The following is a 24269-nucleotide window of genomic DNA, read 5'->3' as shown; positions in this document are numbered from 1 at the left end:
CTTATTCTAATTATAATAGCTTAGAAGTAGGTCAGCTGGAATTTCGTATTGCTCATCGATCAGATCATCTGCTTTCCTTACTTCTTTTCTTCCTTCGTTCCGTGCAACGAGGAAATTCAATGTTTCTACCAAAATTATAACAATTTTACTTCGTTATGAGACAAAACAACAGTTGAATACAATATATACACAAAAGTATAATAAATTTTGAAAGCAACGATCTATATCCAGCCCTCGTACTTGTTAAATACAGAAGTTGCAGAGTCTGGATGGTCTCGTGGTTATTTTTGAGAACATGTACATCAAGCAAAAAACTGACCTGTTTCATGAAGAATGTTCTGACACATTGCTCTTTCAACGTTGGCATTGGGCGCAGCACAAGGCTCCATGCTGGTTCCAAACTTTTCACGTAGTAAACTGGTGACCGCCCTGACGCCTAGCATCAAATTCTACTCTACTGAAGACTTACTTGTCTTAGCGGTTCAAACTACCGTGCTAAAGGAAGAAAAAAACGTCCTCTAAGGAACTAGATATGTTCAATATACAATAGACGAGACAAAAGTATGTGCACTCTACATGCACAGTAGAACATCCAACAGGGCAACATGGACTTCAGTGTCAGGAGATGTTGAAAGAAGCTACAAATATCGCACCGGACTGCCTCACTAATTCGTTATAGTCGTTAGGGGCTGGGGCGCCAGAGCAAACTTCGGTGATGATTTTCTTAAAAACTACGAAGTGTCGAGCTAAAATCTGAAAGAAGTGTTTTTTCCCCCTCTCTGTGACGAACATTTCATCCGGGCCACGGTTGCCGTCCTCCATTTGTTAGCAAAGTTCTCAGGTAGTGCTTTGACGTAATTAAAAATGAATAAATAAATGCATGGAGGTATGTGTGTTTTCCAAGCACTGTCGGCACACACTTTAAAAGAGAACGGATCACGTACCTACATAACAGGCACGTGCCGTCTCAGTCTACGCTCTCGAAACCAGCGGAAGTAGACGTCGCCACATCAACAGGCACCACACTGTTTGAAGGCAGGTGTCGAAGAGAAAGCTCTTATTAACTGCTGGAAAAAATTTGAGAGGTGGACAAGAAGACTGGTTAAGCTTCACATCAAAAATGAAGTGATTTGTGCGGTGTCAACTGGGGTACGCACTAAACTTGCCTGCCCTGTGTGTGTGTGTGCGTGTGTGTGTGTGTGTGTGTGTGTGTGTGTGTGTGTGTGCGTGTGTAGTGAATTCATGTAGATGATGGAGCATCCGAGCACAACATTTTATGAGCAACGAATATAATAATTTGTTTAATACATGACGTCTACTCAAATCTTGTGCAACGTTACGAAGTCGAATAGATTTTTAACGCTCCTGGCTAATCTAGCTAAATACCTCGGTTAGCCCTAAAGCATTTAAACTTGTATATAGTCGATAGCATAAAAAAGTACTTTGAGGCAAGATTACCGCAGCGAAGGTGGAGTACATGGAACAGTTAGGTTTTTGGAAAATTACTAGTCAAGCTTTCATTGTATGTTCCATTTTCTAAAATTTCATCCAACGAATTCTGAAATGTTTTACGCTATTTTGCCTTTGATTGTTTCATCTATTTGATATGATTGGTTTCGGTACTAAGGCTTGCGGCAAAGCAATGGAAACTTGACCTACTACGGCAGATCGATCGTAACTCATCTTCTTGTATTCGAAACAGGGATCTAACGTGGTGATCTCAAACGTGGCCAGTACTGCATTGCAACAGATTAGTCGCAAGTTTATATCGATAAATGTACTTCACGTTTTATGCACTATTGAATAATGGCATTATTCCGGAAAACAAGATGGAAAATTAAACTCTATGAAGCAATTAATTGTGTTCCATATATACGTTTGTTAGATCAGAAGTTCGCAGTGAATTGTCATTTGTAATCTGTGTGACTTTATATATAATGTCAACCGCTGAGAGACGTTGCGCCCTTTTTTCTTTCTTTATTGCTTAAAATAGGAATGCTGGAAACAGTTCAAAATTTAAAATTCTTTGTGTGTGTTAATCCCTGCACGCAAATATGTTCCTATGTGTTACGATGTTTTAAGTTTCTTAGTGTTATTTTTACTAATGTATATTGCATTTCAGTGTCGTGTTTCACCTGGTTATATAACAAGCTTTAGTTGTATAAATAGCATATACATAGCAACCCGCAAGTTTCCTCAGAATGTCCATGTTAATGGAGCACTGATTCTTTATCATGTGTGCTGTTTGCTTGTGTGTTCTGGAAGAGGGCTGTATCTCACCCGCAGCATGTTTCTACACGATGTCTCAGTGTGCTTCCATGTTCATGTTGCCTGTGTTCTTATTAGTAACTGTGTCATTCATTATCTGTTGACGTGCCCAACGGTTAACGGGACGCTGTACTTAACAAAAAGATGGCGGAAACGTCTTATTAGGGTAGCTAATCAGAAGTACGTGGCTCTTCGTGCCCACTCGCCAAACTGAGTGCGGCAACCGTAAATTCCACTTTTGTCAGAAACTCCATCTTTCTTGAAATATTTAATTGGCCACTTGAGGCCATTTTTTCCATTAAAATAATTCTAATGGATAACAAAATTTCAGATGCAATCAGGGCGAATGTTAATGTCCTGCAAATTGAACCATGAAAGATTACAGCAAATTCTTTAGTCTTTCCTTTTGCAAATTTCTGTGTACAAATATTTTATATTAGCAATACATATTGTATCCATGTGTTTTAGTTGATTACTCTCATCATCGTAATGTCATAATTCCACGTTGGATTTTAGACATATGCATGATAATAAACTACGCTGAAGAAAGACTAGGGTTTCTGTGTTTCAGTATATCCTAACCAAAATGGAAATAGCTGTCAGCGCTAGAGCATACAGCTAACTACTGGCCGCAGAACGCTGTTCTGACAAGGGAACCTCCCCATCGCACCCCCCTCAGATTTAGTTATAAGTTGGCACATTGGATAGGCCTTGAAAAACTGAACACAGATCAGTCGAGAAAACAGGAAGAAGTTGTGTGGAACTGTGAAAAAAATAAGCAAAATATACAAACTGAGCAGTCCGTGCGCAAGATAGGCAACATCAGGGATAGTATGAGCTCGGGAGCGCCATGGTCCCTTGGTTCAAGCCTTCCCTCGAGTGAAAAGTTTACTTTTTTATTTGCAGACAATTATTATCTGTCCGTCCGCTCGTCCGATGGATTTGACGCTCTACACACGGAAAAATTTGAAAACGTTAAAAACATATGTTTTGACAGAGCACAGGGAAAACTGTTGCATTCATTTGTTATCACATCCACAATTAAACCTAAATCGGGCAAGGTAGAAGAATCTTTTTACCCATTCGCCAAACGTACAAGTTAGGTGGGTCGACATTCTTACTCCTGTCATGTGACGCACATGCCGTCACCAGTGTCGTATCTAGGGATATTCACAGTAGCTTCTCAGTATATATACTCGCTTATGAAATTTGTTATTAACAACCAAACCCAATTCAAAAGTAATAGCAGTGTGCATAACTACAATACTAGGAGAAAGGATGATCTTCACTATTCAAGATTAAATCTAACTTTGGCACAGAAAGGGGTGAATTATACTGGCACTAAAGTCTTTGGTCACTTACCAAATAGTATCAAAAGTCTGACAGATAACCAACAAGTATTTAAGAAGAAATTAAAAGAATTTCTGAATGACAACTCCTTCTACTCCATAGAGGAATTTTTAGATATAAATTAAGAAAAAAAACAAAAAAAATATAAAAAAAATTTAAAAAAATAAAAATAAAAAATAAAGAAAAACAAAAAAAAACAATAAAATAAAGTTGTTGTATTAACTTAAGTATGTTGTTAAATTAACCTAATTATGTCACGTATTGGAAAATTCGACTCGTTCCACATCATTACGAAATATCGTATTCATGATCCATGGAACTAGTATTAATCTAATCTAATCTAATATCAGACGTGTTTTCCTGTGAAGGAATCGGTTGACCTATGACCTTGCGATCAAATGTTTTCGGTTCCCATTGGAGAGGCACGTCCTTTCGTCTACTAATCGTACGGCTTTGCGGTGCGGTCACAAAACACAGACACTAAACTTATTACAGTGAACAGAGACGTCGATGAACGAACGGACAGATCATAACTTTACGAAAATAAAAAACGTAAACTTTTCACTCGAGGGAAGACTTTGAACCAAGGACCTCTCGTGCCGCAACTGCTCACGCTAACAACGGGACCACGGCACTCCTGAGCTCATAATATCCTTGATGTTGCCTATCTTGCGCATGGACTACTCAGTTTGTGTATTTTGCTTATTTTTTTCATAGTTCAAATCAAATGGCTCTGAGCACTATGGGACTCAACTGCTGTGGTCATAAGTCCCCTAGAACTTAGAACTACTTAAACCTAACTAACCTAAGGACAGCACACAAAACCATCCATCACGAGGCAGAGAAAATCCCTGACCCCGCCGGGAATCGAACCCGGGAACCCGGGCGTGGGAAGCGAGAACGCTACCGCACGACCACGAGATGCGGGCTTTTCATAGTTCCCCTCAACTTCTTCCTGTTTTCTCGATTGATCTGTGTTCAGTTTTTCAAGGCCTATCCATGTGCCAACTTATAACGAAATCTGAGGGGGGTGCGATGGGGGAGGTTCCCTTGTTAGATCTTCGCAGTTTGTTAAACTATCGGTTGGGTCCTGGGTTGTAGGCACTTGAAGGGTCCGGGGGGGGGGGGGGGGGACAGGCAGGCTTGACTTAGCTAACTGACATTTACGTGTTAATAAAATGGACAAACATGATGAATAGAGAGACTTTGAATGAATCATTTCAGTTGGCTGCCGTCATATTTTATCCACTGAAAACACGCAAACCAGCGGGCTTAACTTCACGTTTTGTTTTCCTCCCGTTACAAAACATTTCTTCACCATTTCACGTCATCAGTCACAATTACAGAAGAGTATGATTGGTGCTCTGGGTCAGCAACGTCTATTATGAGTACAATGACTCTATTGGTTTGCTGCTCACATCTTCACTGTCATAACTTTTGATCCACACATCTTGGAATGCGATGCAGCCCTCTGTACATCTCCTCTACAATGTTCAGAAAGAAATTTACGATTTGTAGCGTGCTATGTGTTGAATTACGCCAACGAAACTATTTGTATGCCGGCCAGGGACTCGAAACTGAACCTTCATGGTGTCGTCAATGCAATTTCCATACAGAATGAGTCACTGATACGGAAACGCCCATAGGTTAATTATATATAATTAAGTCTTTCATTGTGAACGTCGGGTTAGCCAACTGCGACTTACTTTTTAAATTTCTGTTTCATAATCGATTACTGTTATTAAGGAGGTTACAGATATTTTTCATACGCTGAACATATCATTTAACATTCAGATCATACATATTTTCCTACTGCAACATTACAAGTGAAATAGTAATGGTCAGATATAGAGCAGTAATTTAATTAGTTACTACGTGAATGGTATTAGTATATAAATTTAAGTTACATGGGCCGGTGTCTGAACTTTCCCTTCTATCTTTGTTTTTTTGCTCATCATTGTAGTTCATATCACTGCCGGATTTACCTGCAGAAATCGACCCGTGTGGGGTGTCTCAGTTGATTGACTGAATGTATAAGGAACGACATTCATTCCCCGTTCAGAGTTTCGACGGTTTTCCGAAACACCGGAATGGTTCGTTTACAAATGCTACGGCTGATTCTATTCTAACTGAGCTAGTGCTTAACCTTATAGTGAGCCACGTGGGCAGTGGGAATAGACTGAATTCGTATTCGGGTTGTCGGTGATTTAATTCCTCGTTCGACGTTCTAGGCTTAGGTTTTCCGCGATTTACCTATATGCTAGGCTAGTTCCTTTAAAAGTCACGGCTGATTCCCTTCACTAATCCGAGTTTGTGATTCGTCTCTAATGCCCTCGTTGCCGGCGGGGCGTTAAAACCCCGTTTTCGTTTCTTTCTTCTAAACAGTCTTCTTCACGTTCTGCAGACAACCTTGTAGGTAGGGCAACCACAGACGTGAGTAATCTACTTGGATATTAATAAACCGCTTCAGCTGTATTTAGTCCTGTATTTTTAGATAACTACCAGTCTCGAGGCACCAAAAGCCATATCTTCAGGTGAACGTATAACTAAAATAAAGGCTATAAAGGTTGAAATTTTATACTCAACATTCGTTGTCATTCAGATCAAAAAACTGTTAAAATGCGGTATGTCATAGAATAAAACAGCCGAATTACAATATGGTGGATTGGTCGGCTTCTTCGATGTGTACGCAATCACAAATAGGGGGCGCGGCCACGTGCTCTCTCTTATGTTTTAGTTATATGCCACCTGAAGATGTGGCTTTTAGTGCCATGAAACCGATAATGATTTAAAAATAAAGGACTCAGTACAGCTGAAACGGTTTAGTAATACCCAAGATGATTTTTCACCTTCGTCACTATTGTGAGAAGCAGAACTTTAGACTTACGGCACAGTCCGTGAAAAGATTCATCGTATTGACACGATTCAGAGTATACCTTGGTGTTAATGGCATGTTTTCGGGTGTACAGCTGAGTTTTGACTCTTATTTTATGCACAACTGGAATGGCTTGGAGTGCAAGCCACGAGTACGCATAACTGACAGCTCGTAGCACCTTAAGACGACGATTGGGTCAGTCGTCGAAATGTCGTTCATAAAATGAAGAAGTAACAACTCCGCTGTACACCCGAAAGCACACTACACACTCTAAAGCACACTATACACCCGAAAGCACACTATTAATCAGCTGCGACGAGAACAGGAGAACATTGTAAATTATTGAATAGTTTTCGCGGTTGCAATTCCCTCCGAATGAGCTGAACTATAGGCGGCAAGCGCAGAGGTCTCTAATACGAAATGACGCGTACAATGCGGGGAAAAGATCTGTAACTGTATAATAAGTATCTCCATCTGCGGATGGGTCAGAGTGGCTCGAATGTGATGTTTGGGAGGGTTAACATTACGCCAGATGAAAGCCTCGAACGGTCAGTACGGGTTTATGGGGCAGCCGAGTACCGTCGGCGTAGGTCGGAGATAGCGTTGGGATCCCTGTCCGGCAGAATATTGTAGTACGTCAGGAGGGGTGGCCCTCGCGAGAAAGCGCGATGACGGGTCGGAGCCGGTGCCGGCGCGTGAGCCGCCGGTGGCATGCAGTGTGTGTGTTTCAGGGGCGGCGATGATTTCGAGCGGTCTAGCCACTTCTACGCGCGCGAGGGTGACGCGGTGTACCTGCGCCGCGCCGCCGTGGCCGCCGCTGCCGCGTGGTCCGCCGCAGACCCCCTGCGCGGCCGCGCCAGGGAGCGGGAGCGCCTCTACCGCAACGGGCCCTACCCACCGCTGCTCGACAGGTACTCGCCGCACCCGCACCAAGCCGCTAGGGACCGGGGCAGTGTCTGCGTTGACCGCTGTGCACACACACTCTCATTCCCATCTTGATAGCTCTCGCTCTCTTAAGTGTCTGCCATTACAGTAGTCGTGCATGCTTTTGTTCTCAGTGTTCTGCAGTATATATTTATCACACTACATTTTGTGTCTCTTTATGTGTATGCTTTGCCGTAGAAAACTTGTGGTAGTGCCGTGATCTTGTGCCTATCTGTGTTGGATGCTTTGTTATGCCTGTTGTGTTTTGTACTGTATCTGTCCTGTAGCCACATACGTAGCGAACGCTGTCGGAAATTACGAGCTACAAGCACCACGATCATTGTACATAGTCACGCAGATTTTCTCCCGAGTGCAACAAATGAAGTCTCTCGTGGGAATACGGCAAATTCTGCGTATATTTTGTCGATAGTCGTAATCAAGATAATCATTTTTTACTATCGGTGACGGCTGTTAATTACTGTCCGAAGCTGAGAAGAATGTCTGGTACAGTAGTAGTGCGACAGTTAGTCTGGTGTTTATTGTGACGTGCTCAAGACAGAATGGTACACGTCGTTCTAAAAACATTTTCACGAATGGAATTATGTCATCATTGTAGCGGTAACTGACAGGACTTTGTTCGAGCGACGTAAATAAATTGAATCGTATCACCTCTCCATTGCAGTGAACTTCTGAGGCAATATCGGTCAAAGTCAGCATTTGTGTGCATATGACGTCAGTAGCTGCTGTATCAGTAATTTTTTTTAAAACTGCTATTGTGTACGCAACTACGCACTGATATTTTTTTTGTCTCGATGCAAGTTTCATTTTATTCAGTTAAAACATTGCCAATGCTAGAACTTTCTCGTCCGTTTCTTACTCACGTTGTTGGTATGGTATCTGCGTCGAAACTCCACAAGAATTTTCCTTCTTTCTCAGCGATGCTATTCATGAGATAAACTGGGAGACTGTAAATGGCGAATAGTGAAACTCAACAAGGCTGACAATGAAGTCTACTGGTAGGGCAATATTTTTTGGACGTCAAGTGACAGGATCGTGGGCAGTCACGGGACGGAAAGGAAGCCTCTCCCCTTGCAGTGAGTCTCTTCAGTTGCCTACCGTAAGCCATCTTCACATTTGCCAATCCATTTTCATAGTACTCTAGTTTCCGCTGTAACTTGTCAGTACATACGCGCTAGTGGTAAATGTTTCTCTGTACACCACATCAGCAACCAAACTGGCCGTTATAGTGAAGCTAACTGCATGCAGTGTACAAGTATGGGTACAGCTGAAAGGAGGTAAACAACAGCCAGCCACGTGCGTTGTGGACATGTTGGGACTGTATGAGGAGGGACCTTCTGTCGTATCGGGCAAGCGAATGACTGTTATCTCAGTCCACTTCACGGATGTGGCGAGATGCTCTTTCCACTTCCATCAAGCGTTTACGCTTACGAACATTTCTTGTCTGGTAGTGGCGAGATCTGGTACGGCTCCGAGCAAGAGTTATTTTCTACGTACCACCGGCACCGAAGTACGCGCCTTGCTACCTTTGCTTTAAAACTGATTCCACTTTTCTCCCGGTTGTTTTTAGAATGGCAGGAAATGCCATAATTCGTACTGATTGTCGTGATGCAATCTTTGTGAACATTGTCGTGTCGGCTCGGCGTGCAGCAAGTGCTTAAATTGGCGTATAGAGTAGTAGCTCGTGAAGACATACGGAAACTGGGAACAGCCTGCCAAATGGAAGTGAGACCAGTAGCTTTCTTAGACTGGGGGCCACTTTTCATTAAGTAAATTTGACAGTAGGAAGCAATACAAGACTCACAGTTGTTAAGGAGTGTCTTAGAATGCACGCCACGCCAAGCCATCCCCATCAGGGTTTTTCTAAATCACCATAACCGAATGTTGAAACGGTTCCTCCAAAACAGCCGCAAGTGTGACCTCTCTTCCGTCCCCCAAGCAGCCGTACTTGAACTCTATTCTGCGCAGTACCGGCGGGGGGGATAAATCTTTGTCTTCTTTCGTCGAGTAAATGACATGATTGGATTCTTTAAACCTTATTTCATTGCCGATGATCACAAAAACGCAGGACATGAGAAAGTAATTAAAGCTGCCCTACTACCATCTGTTGATCGTTCAGATCTACGAACTATTGGAAGAAACCATTCAGATCTGTGATGATAATTGAACTTTTCCTCGTCTTAAATCAGCGAAGTAACACTGCTTAACCTTGACTGAATTTTTTTTACGCTGTACCTGTTCATTGAACGTATCATAATGATTATGGTTGCGAAGAGCTGGGCAGCCTGACAGAAAGGTTGCTCGCTCGCTCACGTCGATTTGGCAGTATAGGAGGTACGGTAAGTGGCAGAGCAGGACAGCGTAGCATAGTGTGCTGAGGTCGGTGTACTGGTGTTACGAACGCGCTATCTTGGCTTCGGCAGGGGCCAGGCGACGCACCACCGGCCGCTGGCGAACAACTGGAGCTACGAGCCGACGGCAGGCAGCGTGCGCTACCCGGCGGGCAGCCAGGCTGCCGACCCATATGCCGACCCCGACCCGGGGCCCGGCCCGGGCGCCGGGCCCGGCCGCAGGGAGCTGCCTCCTGCCGCCCACAAGAAGAGGACCAAGTCCAGGTGTGAATCCCGGCTAAGCGGCTGCCGGCACTTCTATACTTGTGTTTCTTTTACCAGGAATCCCTTCTTCAGTAACCTTTCTACTTCACACTTCAGACAAGAAGAAGTCGCTGGGTACCTGGGCATTGTATGTGAAGTAAACGTACTTTCTCACAACATTTCAGTAGAGCTTGGCTCAAAATGGTTCAAATGGCTCTGAGCACTGTGGGCCCCTAGAACTTAGAACTATTTAAACCTAACTAACCTAAGGACATCACACAAGACCCAGTCATCACGAGAGCTTGGTGTGTCTCCTGTTGAGAAAGGGGCAGTGCACCTTATGCACGCTGAACAGTCTGTGAACGAAGGGTCATTTCGATGTTAGACCACACTGGCGTTGTTACTTAATGGCAGTAAGTTGCCTGGTGAATTTGAACGTTCGCCTGTTGTGACAAACACCAGCTGCTGACAGCTATCTACAGTGGCACTGCACAGTTGTCGTGATACGATCAATTTGGCCTCTGAGCATCCATTACAGACAACACTACAAATCCTCCGGCACTGTGGTGTGCAAAGAACGTGTTCGAGGGAACGACTTGTTTGGAAACTCGATTAGTGCCTTCGTATTCTCTTCTCTGATGACTGAAACATTTTTCTGACAGCTAATCGTCACAGAAAAGTCTTTATGCAACCAGGTTCCAATTCACGCCCCAGGTGTGCAGTCTCACAACTTCGGCAGGGAGCTGGGTTACTATCACTTATTGATGTTGACATCTCTCATAGTTGTCAAGGGTAATTTGAGGCTGTTGGTATTGGAGAGGATGGGTTTATTTTAGGAAACGATAATGAATGAACACTGCACCCAATTAGTGGGCACCCTCCTCCAGGAGACACAGATCACCTGAATGGAATGGCCCGTCTTACCTGCTGATAAGGGCACGATTCAGTACATTTGGGGTGAGTTTAAAGTTTTAATGCATCGTCACTGGAGCACTATTCGCACATCGAGTGACTTCAGGAGGTACTCGGTTGAAGAGTCGGACAGGCTCGAACGGCAGTGTCGTGACCACATTGTGTACAGTGTGCCGGGGAAGTTCCGAGCATGTTACAGTGAGGTGGAGCAAAACGGCATAGAATGTTACCCAGCAGCAGATTTTGGCTTCACTGACATGCAGAGGGGTACAGTTTGGAACAGATTGTCTTTATTTTGGTTAATTTATTTATGATTTCACAAGGCTTATTATTTCATTCCTTGTTCACTTCAAATCAAAGGCTAGACAAGTTTACTGATATGAAATTGAATTTTTTGTCATTTTATAACACACGTTAATCAGTTTGATACAGTTTGAAAAATAAGATTTCATTATTAGGTAACATGTGCTCATATGTCTGAATAAAACATAACACTAGCAGTGCAAGAGGTTGTGCAGTCTTTTTGTAAGTTTCACATACAGGTCTATCTGCTACACAGTACTACTAATTAATAAACTGTATTTGTAGCAGTCTGAGCACTTTAGTTGTTGTTCTTGTAATTTCCACAAACACTACTGAACTTTTTGGTTCAGCAAAGCGTGTTCTCTAATCAAAAGAAGCAGCTCATGAAGTAACAAAAATATCCGTGAACAATGTCACATCTCTTAAAATGAGGGAATTCTAAGCATAGTTAACATCCTACTCATTGTTCAGCATAGAGGAGACTAGTTAAGTATTTTCTATCATTACTGTATGGTTATGGGCTGTTAAGTACATGGCTATTGCCATTAGTGTTTCCCAAATCAAGCCATTGGAATGTTCCTCCAGTAATTGGATAATGTCCCTTGAATGGATTTTGCATTAAATGTGGTGTCCATGTAAAGAATATGTAAAGTACCATGACCTTTCATAGCTATAGGCGCTTGTTTAGTGACGTAATATAATGTGCCTGCATTCCGTATGTCTGTATTATATGTGTGGCTTCTGTGAAGATTGCGTGGACTGTGAAGATAGCGTGGACACATTATTATGTGTGCTATGTATCATCCATATTGCCTGATAAGAGAACCTTGTGTCACATAGAATAACACACATTAAAATTGTGTGATAAGTGGGTGTGTATATTCATTTATGTGTACATAATGGAGACAGTGATTGCAATTCTCAGCATGACACATATTATTCAATCCTTGTGTAGTAAAGCAGGTATAACTGCATTGTAGTGGCAGTTTGGTATTTTTGTACAGCAAATTACCCATCATATTTTGATAAGTGTTTTGCTGCAAACTAACAAGCATTACACTGCAGTACTTTTCATTATGAAGACTCTTGTGCATCATAAACGCTACTTACCTCCATTTATCCAAGTTACTTAACTATATTTTCACAAACCTTTAGTTCAACTTATGAATATGAAAAGAAAGTTATGAGTATTAAACATACACCAGAAAACTTACTCCTTTGCACCTAATCAAAAATGGTGTTCACTAAGGGCAGATAAACGAAAACTTGTTTAGCTTTTCATAGACTGTTAAGTTTTGTTCCCACTGTCCACAACTGGCTGATGCATTTTGAAACCTGCACATGTGGCTACATACACTTTAGATATTTACAAACACTGCCAGATAGTGCAGTGTATCATTAAGTGATGGATTTTTGCAACCAAATAATGTACTGTGCACCTTGTCATTATACAGAAACAGTATGGACACAATTTGGATAAAATGACTAACATTTTACAAAATTAAATCCTTACTAAAGTAGGGTGGTTACTATCAAAACATCAGCTGAGCACTAAGCTCTCCGGTTTCAAGACTGACGTGTTCTGGAGGTATGTCAATGACATATTCATAATTTGGCCCCAAGGTGAGAATAAATTGATCAGAGTTTTTTGAACATATAAACTTCATTCACGAAAATATCAAATTTACAGTGTGTGTGTGTGTGTGTGTGTGTGTGTGTCTATATATATATATATATATATATATATATATATATATATATATATATATATATATAAAAAGAAAGATGATGAGACTTACCAAACAAAAGCGCTGGCAGGTCGATAGACACACAAAAAAAAAACACAAATATACACACAAAATTCTAGCTTTCGCAACCAACGGTTGCTTCGTCAGGAAAGGGAAAGATGAAAGGATGTGTGGATGGATATGTGTGTGTGTGCGAGTGTATACCTGTCCTTTTTTCCCCCTAAGGTAAGTCTTTCCGCTCCCGGGATTGGAATGACTCCTTACCCTCTCCCTTAAAACCCACATCCTTTCATCTTTCCCTCTCCTTCCCCCTTTCCTGACGAAGCAACCGTTGGTTGCGAAAGCTAGAATTTTGTGTGTATATTTGTGTTTTTTTTGTGTGTCTATCGACCTGCCAGCGCTTTTGTTTGGTAAGTCTCATCATCTTTCTTTTTAGATATATTTTTTCCACGTGGAATGTTTCCCTCTGTTATATACACACACACACACACACACACACACACACACACACACACACACACACACACACGAAAGTGCTGGCAGGTCGATAGACACACAAACATACACACAAAATTCTAGCTTTAGCAACCAACGGTTGCTTCGTCAGGAAAGAGGGAAGGAGAGGGAAAGATGAAAGGATGTGGGTTTTAAGGGAGAGGGTTAAGGAGTCATTCCAATACCGGGAGCGGAAAGACTTACCTTGGGGGGAAAAAAGGACAGGTATACACTCGCACATACACACACATCCATCCGCACATACACAGACACAAGGAGACATTTGTAAAGGCAAAAAGTATCAATTATTTTCAATTGATTCCCAAATTCTAGATTGTATAGTTTGTTTCCTTTGACTCCATTTTAACATGAACTTACTTCCTTATTGTCAAGATCTACACACTTCTGTTAGGCGTTTCTTCTTCCGACGCTGCAAAACTTTGCATTCTTCATGACCGTGTCGGTAATTTCGAACTTCTTCACCATTGGCGTGCAGCAGGAGGTGGGTGACATGACCTTTTCGTGGTGCGTGGAAGAAAATAAAAAGGCCAAATTTTTTGCACTGAGAAAAATTATTATTCAGGTACCGTGAAAGCTACTACAGGCATCTCATATCTAAACATGTCCTCTCTCCACGAGACCTCAAGACATAAGGGTGACAAAAAATTGAAAAAGGTCTTTATCATTTGTTCTCGCCTTCCGGTGTAGCAAAATACATCTTTTGCAGCGCTTACAGTGGTTACCCTTGGCTTTTCCTATGTACCAATACAACAACCAGATAGCAGGTACTGCTAATTGAACTGCACGATCAGCCCCTGTGCCATCTTATCATGAGTGTCGAAAATGGACCACAAGCCATAGATTTTGACCACAGTTGGCTGTCGCCAATGCTTAATCAGCACCCCTCAGTGGCAGCAAGACTTCTGTGGCACCATTCCAGCTGTCAGTGCCCTGGGAGCAGCCTTCAACCAACTTGACTGACTTCTGCGTCATTGATGCTTGCTGCCCATTACACAAGACCCTGACCATTGTCCTGTTCCAGATTGATCCCAGTAGCCCAAAAACACAGTCATTCCATGAATTCAGCAGTGAGACCTAGCATTTAAATGTTGGTCCAGCCAGTACATCATATTCAGCATGGCAAGGTCATGCACAGCAATTGTTGCATGTCAGTTGGGAGCCAACACCGTAAACTTTATCACTACGAGGTCAAAGGCGAGGGACATCTGCCTGTGTGCCCAGCCCAAGCAGCCAAGACCGCAGCAGCCACAAGTTCCTGCTCTTCACTGTCAGTCCAGTCTTCAAATCTGGGCAACGCAATCACCAAACCACAAGAAATGTCAGAGCTGTAATGACAGAAGATGTGACTGGCTGGTCTTAACCTGGAGTGCAACCACAATTGTCCTCCCGCAGCATCTGTGTCACTGTTGCTGATGCAGCGCATTGTGTCGACGCTCCGCTAAGTAAGCAGTCCACCTTTCTTTGCTACTGGCCATTACTCTCCCTGCTGCTCAGTGCAGAATATTACATGGAGAAGTAAATGCAATTAAGTACCTATACTAGCCAGATGGAATAGTTAAGCCTTGTTCATGTGCATGGAGGAATCATGTTAATGATTGAGCAGGGCTACAGGATTACTTGTTTTCTCATGGAAACAAAGTTTACGGTGTTGGCTCCCAACTGACATGCAACAATTGCTGTGCATGACTTTCTCTGTTTGTGGAGATATTGAGGTTTACTGTGATGTATTCGAGATTTATTGTGAAGAGGGACGATTAGAATTGAGTGTTTGATGAGGTATTACATGTGTTTACTGATATATTGAGCGGATGAAGTTTGAGAATTGTGTTTGTTATAGAGTTCTGCAAGGTTAATATGATTAAGAAGGTGACAGTGGAAATGCTACAACTGACCACTTTATTTTGTAAGGTTTTCATTACTGACATAGATCACAATAATCAGATAACAAGATACTAAAGATATAGATTAATGTAAAGAAATGTGTGGTTTCTTGTTGGTGTCAGTGCTGAAAACCATGTAATATTGTTTTGTAAATACAGGCTGTATCGTAGTGTGATGTATGATAATTTTTCTGGCTTTTTTTCTTGCTAGGTACCAGATGTGGCGATGTAATCGTCTATGGTAGGAGAAAGTGGGAGACAAGAATTTTAGTATGTTAATATTAAGTAGAAAGGCTTATGAGTTTATGCAGGCAGGGTACCTTTCACGAACCCCATTTATTTCCCTTGATGTGAGGTAATCACTAAAAATGACCACAAGTAAAGTGTGAAAATGAGAAAATATGGACTCAGTTGTTGAGAGAGAGAGTGTAGAAAACTGCTAGTGAAGTCAGACAAATAATGTAATACCCTTTAGTGAAAGAGGAATAAGAACTGTAAATAACTGTAAATAAACAGTGTATATTCCATTAAAATTTGAGGGCGAATTTTTGTTGCTGAAGGGAGGAGATTATAAAATTGCAAAATTACAAGAGAACTTGAAGCGGAAATCAGAGCCCAGAAATGCAATGAGGCCACTGCCAGACAGCATGCTGGTCATTGAACTATGATATCAGCCACCGTGTCATCTAGGGTACGACCACCGAAATCAGGTCACAAGCCTTGGCATTGGATGCAGCTGGCCATCATTCACCCTTGATCAGTACCCCTCAGCAGCAACAAGACTTCCATTACAACATTTAAGGTGTCAGTATCGTGGGCCAGCTTTCAAGAAGCTACTTCAGCATGTGTGACATCAGCATTGTCGACACTCATTGCCGATTATGCCAGACAGCGTCCATTGCCCTGTTTCAGATGGTTCATAGTGGCCCACAAACGCATCTATTCCAAGAATTCAGTGCCGAGAACCAGTAGTTAAACACTGGCTCAGCCTAGTACCTTATGTTTGGCACAACAGGGCCACACATGGTGCGTGCTATGTCAGCCAGGAGTCTTCGCCATAAACTCTGCTGCCATTGGGTCATGAACGAAGGACCTCTTCCTGTCTGCCTAGCCCGGGCAGCCAACACCGCATCAGCAATACGTAGCTGCTCTTCACTGTCAGCACATTCTTCGAGTCCAGCCTTTGAATACAGGCTATGCCGTGCCACGCCACACAACCAGGATGCCGCAACCTGTTATAGAGACAGAAAATACTGCTGGCTGCCCTTGTCCTGCACAGCAACCATAGTGGGCCTCATGCAGCACTTGCATCACCATCACAGTCGCCGAGTCAGCGATCCGTGTCATGCTCCATTGAGTAAACAGCTTGCCTCTCTGTACCACTGGTCTTTACTATGCCTGCCACTCTGTGTGGAATATTCCGTGAAGAAGGAAATGCACTTGAATACCTGTACCAGCTGGATTGAATAATTAAAGACTTATTCGTGTTCATGGAGGAATCAAGTTGACTGGTTGAATGAAGGACTTTGTAAATGTCCACTGTTGGTCTGGCTGCTGGTTTTACATGTGCCTCATCCCAAGCAAGAACTACTCATGTTTCACTCTATTTTCTCTGCAGCTGTCTGTCGTCCTCTACACTACCATTTTTGGATGTATTAGATTGAAATAAGGAAGAAGGACACTGCATTTGCTATGAGCCCACCCATACAAATTTATATTTGCAGGCGTCTAGCTGCCACTGTCCTTAATAAACTGAATTTACTCATCACTTTAGTACACAGGGCTGGTGTAGTGTCAAATGCTGAAAGCTTACAGAGTGAACTCAGAAGAAATATTCCATAAGAGTAGGTATATAAAACATCAAATAAAGATAGCTCTGCAAGCAAAAATGCTAGACCAACCACAAGAAGAGCAAGAAGAAAGAGAGATGAAATATTGTTTCAAAAATTGCAAGCATAATGAATAAACATAAAGTGTTTGAGATCTTCCTTCCAGCAGCTTAGATGGCAATTCTTCTGGCATGAGTGAAGGATGATCCTACTTTCACAGAAGGGGTTATAAATGAAGCATCTTGTGAGCGTGGTAAAAGATACATAGAAAAACTCATGCCTCACCACCAAAGTTTCTTTATGAGGATCTGGAACATATTTTCCCTGTGAAAAGAATTGCAGCTGCCAAGGCATTGAGTTTCTTTTCATTATGTTTAAAAGAAAAACTCTGTTTCCACTGTTTTGTGGTTTACAATACACACGATGTATGAGCATGTAATTTTCTTTTCTAAATCTCAGTAGGAGGGGTGGAAGAGAGGGGGCAGAATCACAAAAAAGGTCTTTAGAAGAGAAACAGTGTCTAAAATACTGTATGGATATTTCTGCTAGTGAAGAAATTTAAACCAATGTGTCAGTTAACTTAGCTTTAGAGGTGATATAAAACGTAAGGCAGAATGGGAAAAACTGGAAGTGATCGTATGGCGTTGTTGGCTGGGAGGCCCCATTCGGGGGAGTTCGGCCACCGTATTGCAAGTCCTTTTTAGGTGACGCCACATCAGTGACTTGCGAGTCAATGATGATGAAGGACACACAACACCCAGTTCCCTGCCGGGAATCAAACACTGGGCCCCTGTGTGGTAGGCGGTAACGCTACCGCTACACTACGGAGGTGGTCACAAAATGGAAAAGTAATGGGAACTAGGCAAAAGCTGATGTTCAGATGTTCTGAATTTTTTGACACGCATGTTCTACAATTTAAAATGCCACTTTGCACTGCATCATTAACACAGAATTAACAAGAAATGAGCAGAAGTTAATGCTGTAGTAAATGCATATACAAGACACATAGATTCTTACTATTGACATCAAATTTGGAAGTTAGTAAGTGATAAACTCATCTTTGTCATTACATGCTACAGTGATTTATATTTATTTTTGTGAATTTGTTTTGCAGCCGATCGGGCAGTGAGTCACGTTCGAACTCTGCGTCCAGTAGATCTAGGTCTCGATCTCGCAGTCATTCTCACTCCAGCTCCAGCTCGAGCCACTCTGGCTCCAGCAGCTGTAGCTCCGGAACATCTACCCCTGCCACTGACAAGTCATGTTCACCACATAGGTGCGTCAGTATTATGTAATGTTTGTTTGTGGGCGTTTGTTGTAATGTGTGTTTTCATCTTTCCTTGAAACTTACGAATTATTATTCATGTGTAAACCACATATCTATTTTTTATTTAATTTTAAGGTTTCCCGTCAAGTATGTTTTTGAGCCTGATTGCTTTCTCTGGAAGTACTCTGTTGCTAAACATTGATGCCTTAACTTTGTTTTCTTATGCAGATTGTACTGTGTGCAATATTTTTGAAGCCATATTCTGTTTCTGATATTAGCAGCCATCATGGAGCACTACGTGGCAGTGGAAGAGTGTCTCTGCAGTCGACTGTGAGTGCAGCACATATGAACAATGTCAGCGCTGCTGTTCATACAGATGACCGCCGCCCTCTCGCCATCTGTGTTCGAAATCTTCCCACCCGCTCCAGTGGTATGTTTTATGAGTGGAAAAGTAAATTTGTTTTGTGGGTCTCTATGATTATGCTAGTAGGATGAAGTTAAAGGAAACGAGTTGCTATCCTCATCCATCCTCTGCTTGTGCTCAGTATCTAATTACCTCTAAACTTCTTTGTCCCAAGATGATTATTGCTAAATATGAATGCATTTGTGGGACAGGTTTCCATAGAAGTACTCATCAGCTTCTAGTTTCTTGTTTTGTGCAGCATGGTAATCACTACCACTGAAACTGTCGTCTAGATATTATGTGGATGATAGGCAGTTGAAATCCCAGTTATAGACAAGTTTCAATGTAAAAAATAAAAAAATAAACTCAACATTTAATGGCAACTGAGCACAGGCAAACTGTTGAGCTTTTGCCATAAACATATAGACAATTGCTTTGCGGTACCTATAGTGTTATTTGACCTATATTTCTTTTCGTCTTTCATTTTTTCTTTTCCATGTTTACTCCTAAATGTTTCATTATACACAGTTTTCCAGTAAAATTTGACACCAGCACTTAATTTAACATCGCCAGAGCTCCTATTTTAGTCATAACACATTATTTATTTTAGTATTTTGGAATATAGGGTAATCTCATTTCCATTTTGTCTTTGCAGATACGAGTCTTAAGGATGGACTCTTCCACGAATACAAGAGGTACGGGAAAGTGACATCAGTTAAAGTTATTGGACAAGCTGGAGATCGCTACGCTATAGTTTGTTTCAAGAAACCTGATGATGCAGAGAAGGCACTGAAAGATTCTCATGATAAACAGTTCTTTGGGTGCAAGATAGAAGTTTCATTCTATCAAGGCTATGATGTAGATGAGAGTGAATCTAGGTTTGTCCTTCAAACTTATGCTAGCTTCAGTATGTGTCTTTAGACATTTTGGTGATAGTTGATAACCCATGATTTTAGTTATTTGTGGCGTATTTCTTCCCTGAGATATTGTGAAATAATTTTTTCACAACTGCAGCTAATGATGTTCTCTTCTGAAATTGTATTTCAGACTGTATGAAGCTGAACAAGATGAATTTCATCCTAAAGCAACCCGAACTTTATTCATTGGAAACCTGGAGAAAGACGTCACTTCATCTGATCTTCGAAAACATTTTGAACAATTTGGAGAAATAATTGTGAGTTCAGATTGTATGTTGGGCAAATTGAGACAAACTGTGCATGAACTCGCATTTTAAAAATACAAGATTCATTCCTCAGAATATTTCAATGCAGATTTTTCAGTTCTTGTATACATTGCATCAACCAATTGATTCATAACCATACTTCAAAAGCAAGAGGGTGTGGTGTATCTGTTACAGTTTAAAGGGAACTTAAAGAAGAAATTGGCACTGAATTGCAGAGGGCGATAACAATAATTACTACTAAGAGAAATAATAAAGACTATTTAAAAGTAGAAAGACTCAAGTTTTACAAGATATTTGTGGTGTTTGGGTTAGAGAAATGCATAGGTATTTGGAAACAAAGTGGGGAATTAATTAAATGCAGGAATAATAAGTAGGGCAGATAGAGCATTGACGGAAGTAAATGTGAAATGACAGTTCTGAGAGAGAGAGAGAGAGAGAGAGAGAGAGAGGGGGGGGGAGGGGGGGGGGGGAGTGAGAGAGAGAGGTTGGGAATAAAACACTTCAGCTCCAAGCATATTAAAAATTGTAATATTTCTACTCCTTTTAGAAGGTTGGGGTGCACCCATATTATTGTATATCACTTTATTGTATTGCTTTATTCCATGAACATCAACGCTTTTTAACCTGTAAAGAACTTTTTTTAATCTCTCTCACATTTTTCTTACCCCGCACCTGACTAATTATGACAGCATGCACCCCCAGCCCCCTCTCTTCCAAGCATCTCTCTCTCTCTCTCTCTCTCTCTCTCTCTCTCTCTCTCTCACACACACACACACACACACACACACACACACACACACACACCAATTATCTGTCCCATGTTTTAGGAATGGGGTTGAACTGTATTGAGCTTTTTTAGTATGTCTACTTATATTTTGTTGGTTTGATAGTCATGCATAATTATCAAGTACCACTATGCAATGATGGAAGGAAAAACTTGTTAAAGCACTTTATAACAGATTTGAATTTACTCACAATGAGTATTCTGCTCTGGAAATTAATTTTCTCTGTCACATCCAACACTTTGTTGGTCACTGCTTCATTATATTCGTGAACAAACCTATTTACTGCAATGGTTAGAAAGAAAACATTATCATTTTAGTCTACTTCCACTTAGATGCGTGATTCACAAAAAGATTTTATTTTACAGGAAATTGATATTAAAAAGTCTGGCGTTGCATCACCATATGCCTTCTGTCAATTCACTGACATCAGTAGTGTTGTGAAGGCTATACGTGCTATGGATGGCGAACATATGGGCAACAACCGCATTAAATTGGGGTTTGGAAAATCTATGCCTACAACGTGTGTTTGGGTGGATGGCATCACAGGTAAACTCCAGTAGTTCCCATTTTTTAATGTTATAAATGTATAACACCAACTACAAAAACCTGGAAGAGACATGAAGATTCTGTTAATATTTGCAGCTTACTTTCATAGTTGGTAGTAGTGTAACTTTTGAGTGTTGAACAAAGAAGTCCTGTGATAATGAATTATAAATTGTGTGATTGCTAACAACAAAGGAATTGATATTTTAGTTATTCTTGTTTATATGTTATCAAGACTGATGTTAATGTTAATCACTACAGTGTATATTCTTATAATCATTGAAGAATTACAACTTCTTTATTCAATTGGTAGTGTAGTAGGGCAGTACTTTTTTTTATATAACTTTTCAGTATGTATTTATAGTTCCTTACTACAGTGGCTGTTGAACTGGAGTCTGATATGACTGCTGCACATTGGTAAATCTGTGTAAAAGTAACAAAGGACCATTTTGCATTTAAGTCAGTGGACTTTGTTTGTCACCACATCCACCATTTTGTTATATCCTTTGTGTTACGTCTACTTCTTGTTGTTTTGAAACCTTACGTTTATTGAATTAATTCTTTCTTTTGCTTTTCAGAACATGTTTCTGAGAAGTACCTGAATATGCAGTTCAACCCTTATGGAACAATTCTGCATATTACATTGGATCGTGTACGAGGCCAGGCTCTCATCTATTATGAGCAGGTACTTTGTTGATGAAATTGAAAGTATGATCTTCTATAATGTTCCTTAGTGAAGCTATAATGTTTTGTATAAATAAAGAGCATGATGATTTCTGAAGAATTAAAAAATTGTAAAGCACACAAGCTGAACTTAAAAATTGACTAGAAACTTCTCTTTTAGTGGCAAATCTTACATTTTTAATGTTTAACAATACCAGAGAAGGAATGTTACTACTCACCATATGAGTTGCGATAGACACAACAAAAAGATTCACACAATTTTAAGATTTATGTATCACAGTATTAGCAAATAAATGCACTTTTGGTGTTTCACAGAGGGAAAATTTTTTCTCTTTTTAAATTCGTAACAGTTAAGTTTCTATTTAGTGACAGTGGAAATTTTTTTACTGCAGCTCGCCTCTGCTCAGGAAGCTGTCAGGGAAATGCGGAGCATTGGATTGCGAGGTCACAAGTTGCAAGTTGATTTTGCATCCAGGGAATGCCAGGAAGCTTTCTATGAACACTTGGAGAAGCAGGGGCATGCAGTGATCGGTGCAGAACGGCCATGGGAACACTACGAAAACAAGTAAGTAGTTTTAAGTATGTAGTTTTGTATGTTTAGCTTCTTCAGACAAGTTGTTTTCTATGCTGTATCACACTGAAGGTGAATGAAATGGCTTTTAACAGCATATTCAGAAGTATCCTTTATGTCCTATGCACAATACAAAATTAATGGGACAGAAATTAATTAGTGACTGTACATACTATATTTCAGATATGTTTTATTACTTTATACTACTACTACTACTGCTACTACCACCACCAACTCCATAGTCACTACTGAAACCACTGATATTGTTTGTATTGCTTATTTTTATGTTATGGTATGACTGCTATTATAGTCAGAAAACTCTCTCTTCTTCTGAACAGCCGTGAAATACCATCTGGACGTTTTGACGCTACTGTATCAACTCCTGGCTCCCGGTTTTCTCGGTATGAATCGTCCCAGCGAACGTCTAGGACATCACTGTATTCAAGATCCGGTTCGGGAAGTGGTAGTGGTAGCGGCAGTGGTACGCCAGCTACTCCACCTGCCCCAGCAGGTGTTAGTGGCACAAACAGCAGGCCTACATCAAGATCTCAGCGTTCCTCAGGAAATCAGCGGTACGAGCATTATGATACTGCTGACTACACTGACCGCCGACACAGGTGAGAAACAGTTTGGCCCAGTTGTGATTTTGTGGCGGAAGATTCAACGTGCTTGCTTTTCCTGGGTGGAAAATGGCTCTCTGCTTATTTAACTGGAGACTGCCTAGTGTCTTACTAAACAATGTTTCTCAAAATTATTTGGGCTTAAGCTGTTAACACCTGTGTCGTATGTTGGTTCTTATTAACATTTGCTTTTTGAACGTATATAAGTTTCAAAAGTAATGCTTTGCCAGCGAAAGAAAATGTGGCTATTTCAGTATGTTTTGGTAAAAATTAAAATAACTGTGAGCTGGATTTTATGATTTCTGCTCTGCCTTGATTTAGGATTAGCACTAATAGCATCTGCAGTGCACTATACTGTCTCTTTGCAAACATAAAATGAGGTGTGGTTTAGACTGCAGTAAGGATGGGCATTGATCATTTTTGCTTAATGCTCATTATTTTGGCTTTTCTGCATTCTATAAACAAGTGGCAGTACAGACTTCACTAATGAGAGAGAGAGAGAGAGAGAGAGAGAGAGAGAATATGTGTACGTATGTCCGTCCGTCCTCCCAGCATTGGGATTTTGATGTTTACTTTATTTGATGCCTTTCTGTGGTATAAATTAAAACCGTTTAAAGCAGTATTGCTTCCATTCTTTGTGGAATTCTTTCAGAGATGTGACAGATCAATTGCTTTATGGTGATTGTTTCCATTTATCCACACAGTAGCAATGGGGACTACAGAAAAAATTTATGAGCACAATGAATATTTCATTGCATTTATGGCTAATTTCAACCATAATTTTTCCTTCTGTTAACATCACTCATAAATCTTGGAAATACTAAATACTAAATTCTATGGTGCCCCTGACTTGATAGTGATTTGGTGAGTGAAGAAAGTCCGTCCTAGTCTCTGGCTGGTGGTACGCAGTTCGTTTGGCATGTACTGTGTCATAGTTTAAATTCTGTTCCGTGTATATGCTATTAGTTGGAATTATAAGAACGCTTCACAAGACCT

At 41.0% G+C, this 24269-nt stretch overlaps 1 protein-coding gene across 1 annotated transcript in view; it reads left to right on the top strand.

Moving 5' to 3' along the window:
* Nucleotides 1–24269, top strand: part of LOC126237088 (protein split ends-like) — a 373733-nt gene that overhangs the window by 268187 nt on the left and 81277 nt on the right. The window contains exons 3-12 of the mRNA XM_049946892.1: nucleotides 7225–7404; nucleotides 9859–10050; nucleotides 18332–18493; nucleotides 18763–18914; nucleotides 19543–19765; nucleotides 19935–20061; nucleotides 21221–21401; nucleotides 21977–22083; nucleotides 22475–22647; nucleotides 22992–23270. Of these exons, the coding sequence (XP_049802849.1) occupies nucleotides 7225–7404; nucleotides 9859–10050; nucleotides 18332–18493; nucleotides 18763–18914; nucleotides 19543–19765; nucleotides 19935–20061; nucleotides 21221–21401; nucleotides 21977–22083; nucleotides 22475–22647; nucleotides 22992–23270 (1776 nt within the window). The remainder of the gene's footprint in view (nucleotides 1–7224; nucleotides 7405–9858; nucleotides 10051–18331; nucleotides 18494–18762; nucleotides 18915–19542; nucleotides 19766–19934; nucleotides 20062–21220; nucleotides 21402–21976; nucleotides 22084–22474; nucleotides 22648–22991; nucleotides 23271–24269) is intronic.

This window comes from Schistocerca nitens, chromosome 2 (assembly GCF_023898315.1).
Source record: "Schistocerca nitens isolate TAMUIC-IGC-003100 chromosome 2, iqSchNite1.1, whole genome shotgun sequence".
Taxonomy (NCBI): Eukaryota; Metazoa; Arthropoda; class Insecta; order Orthoptera; family Acrididae; genus Schistocerca; species Schistocerca nitens.
This window is presented reverse-complemented; position numbering and strand designations above follow the sequence as displayed.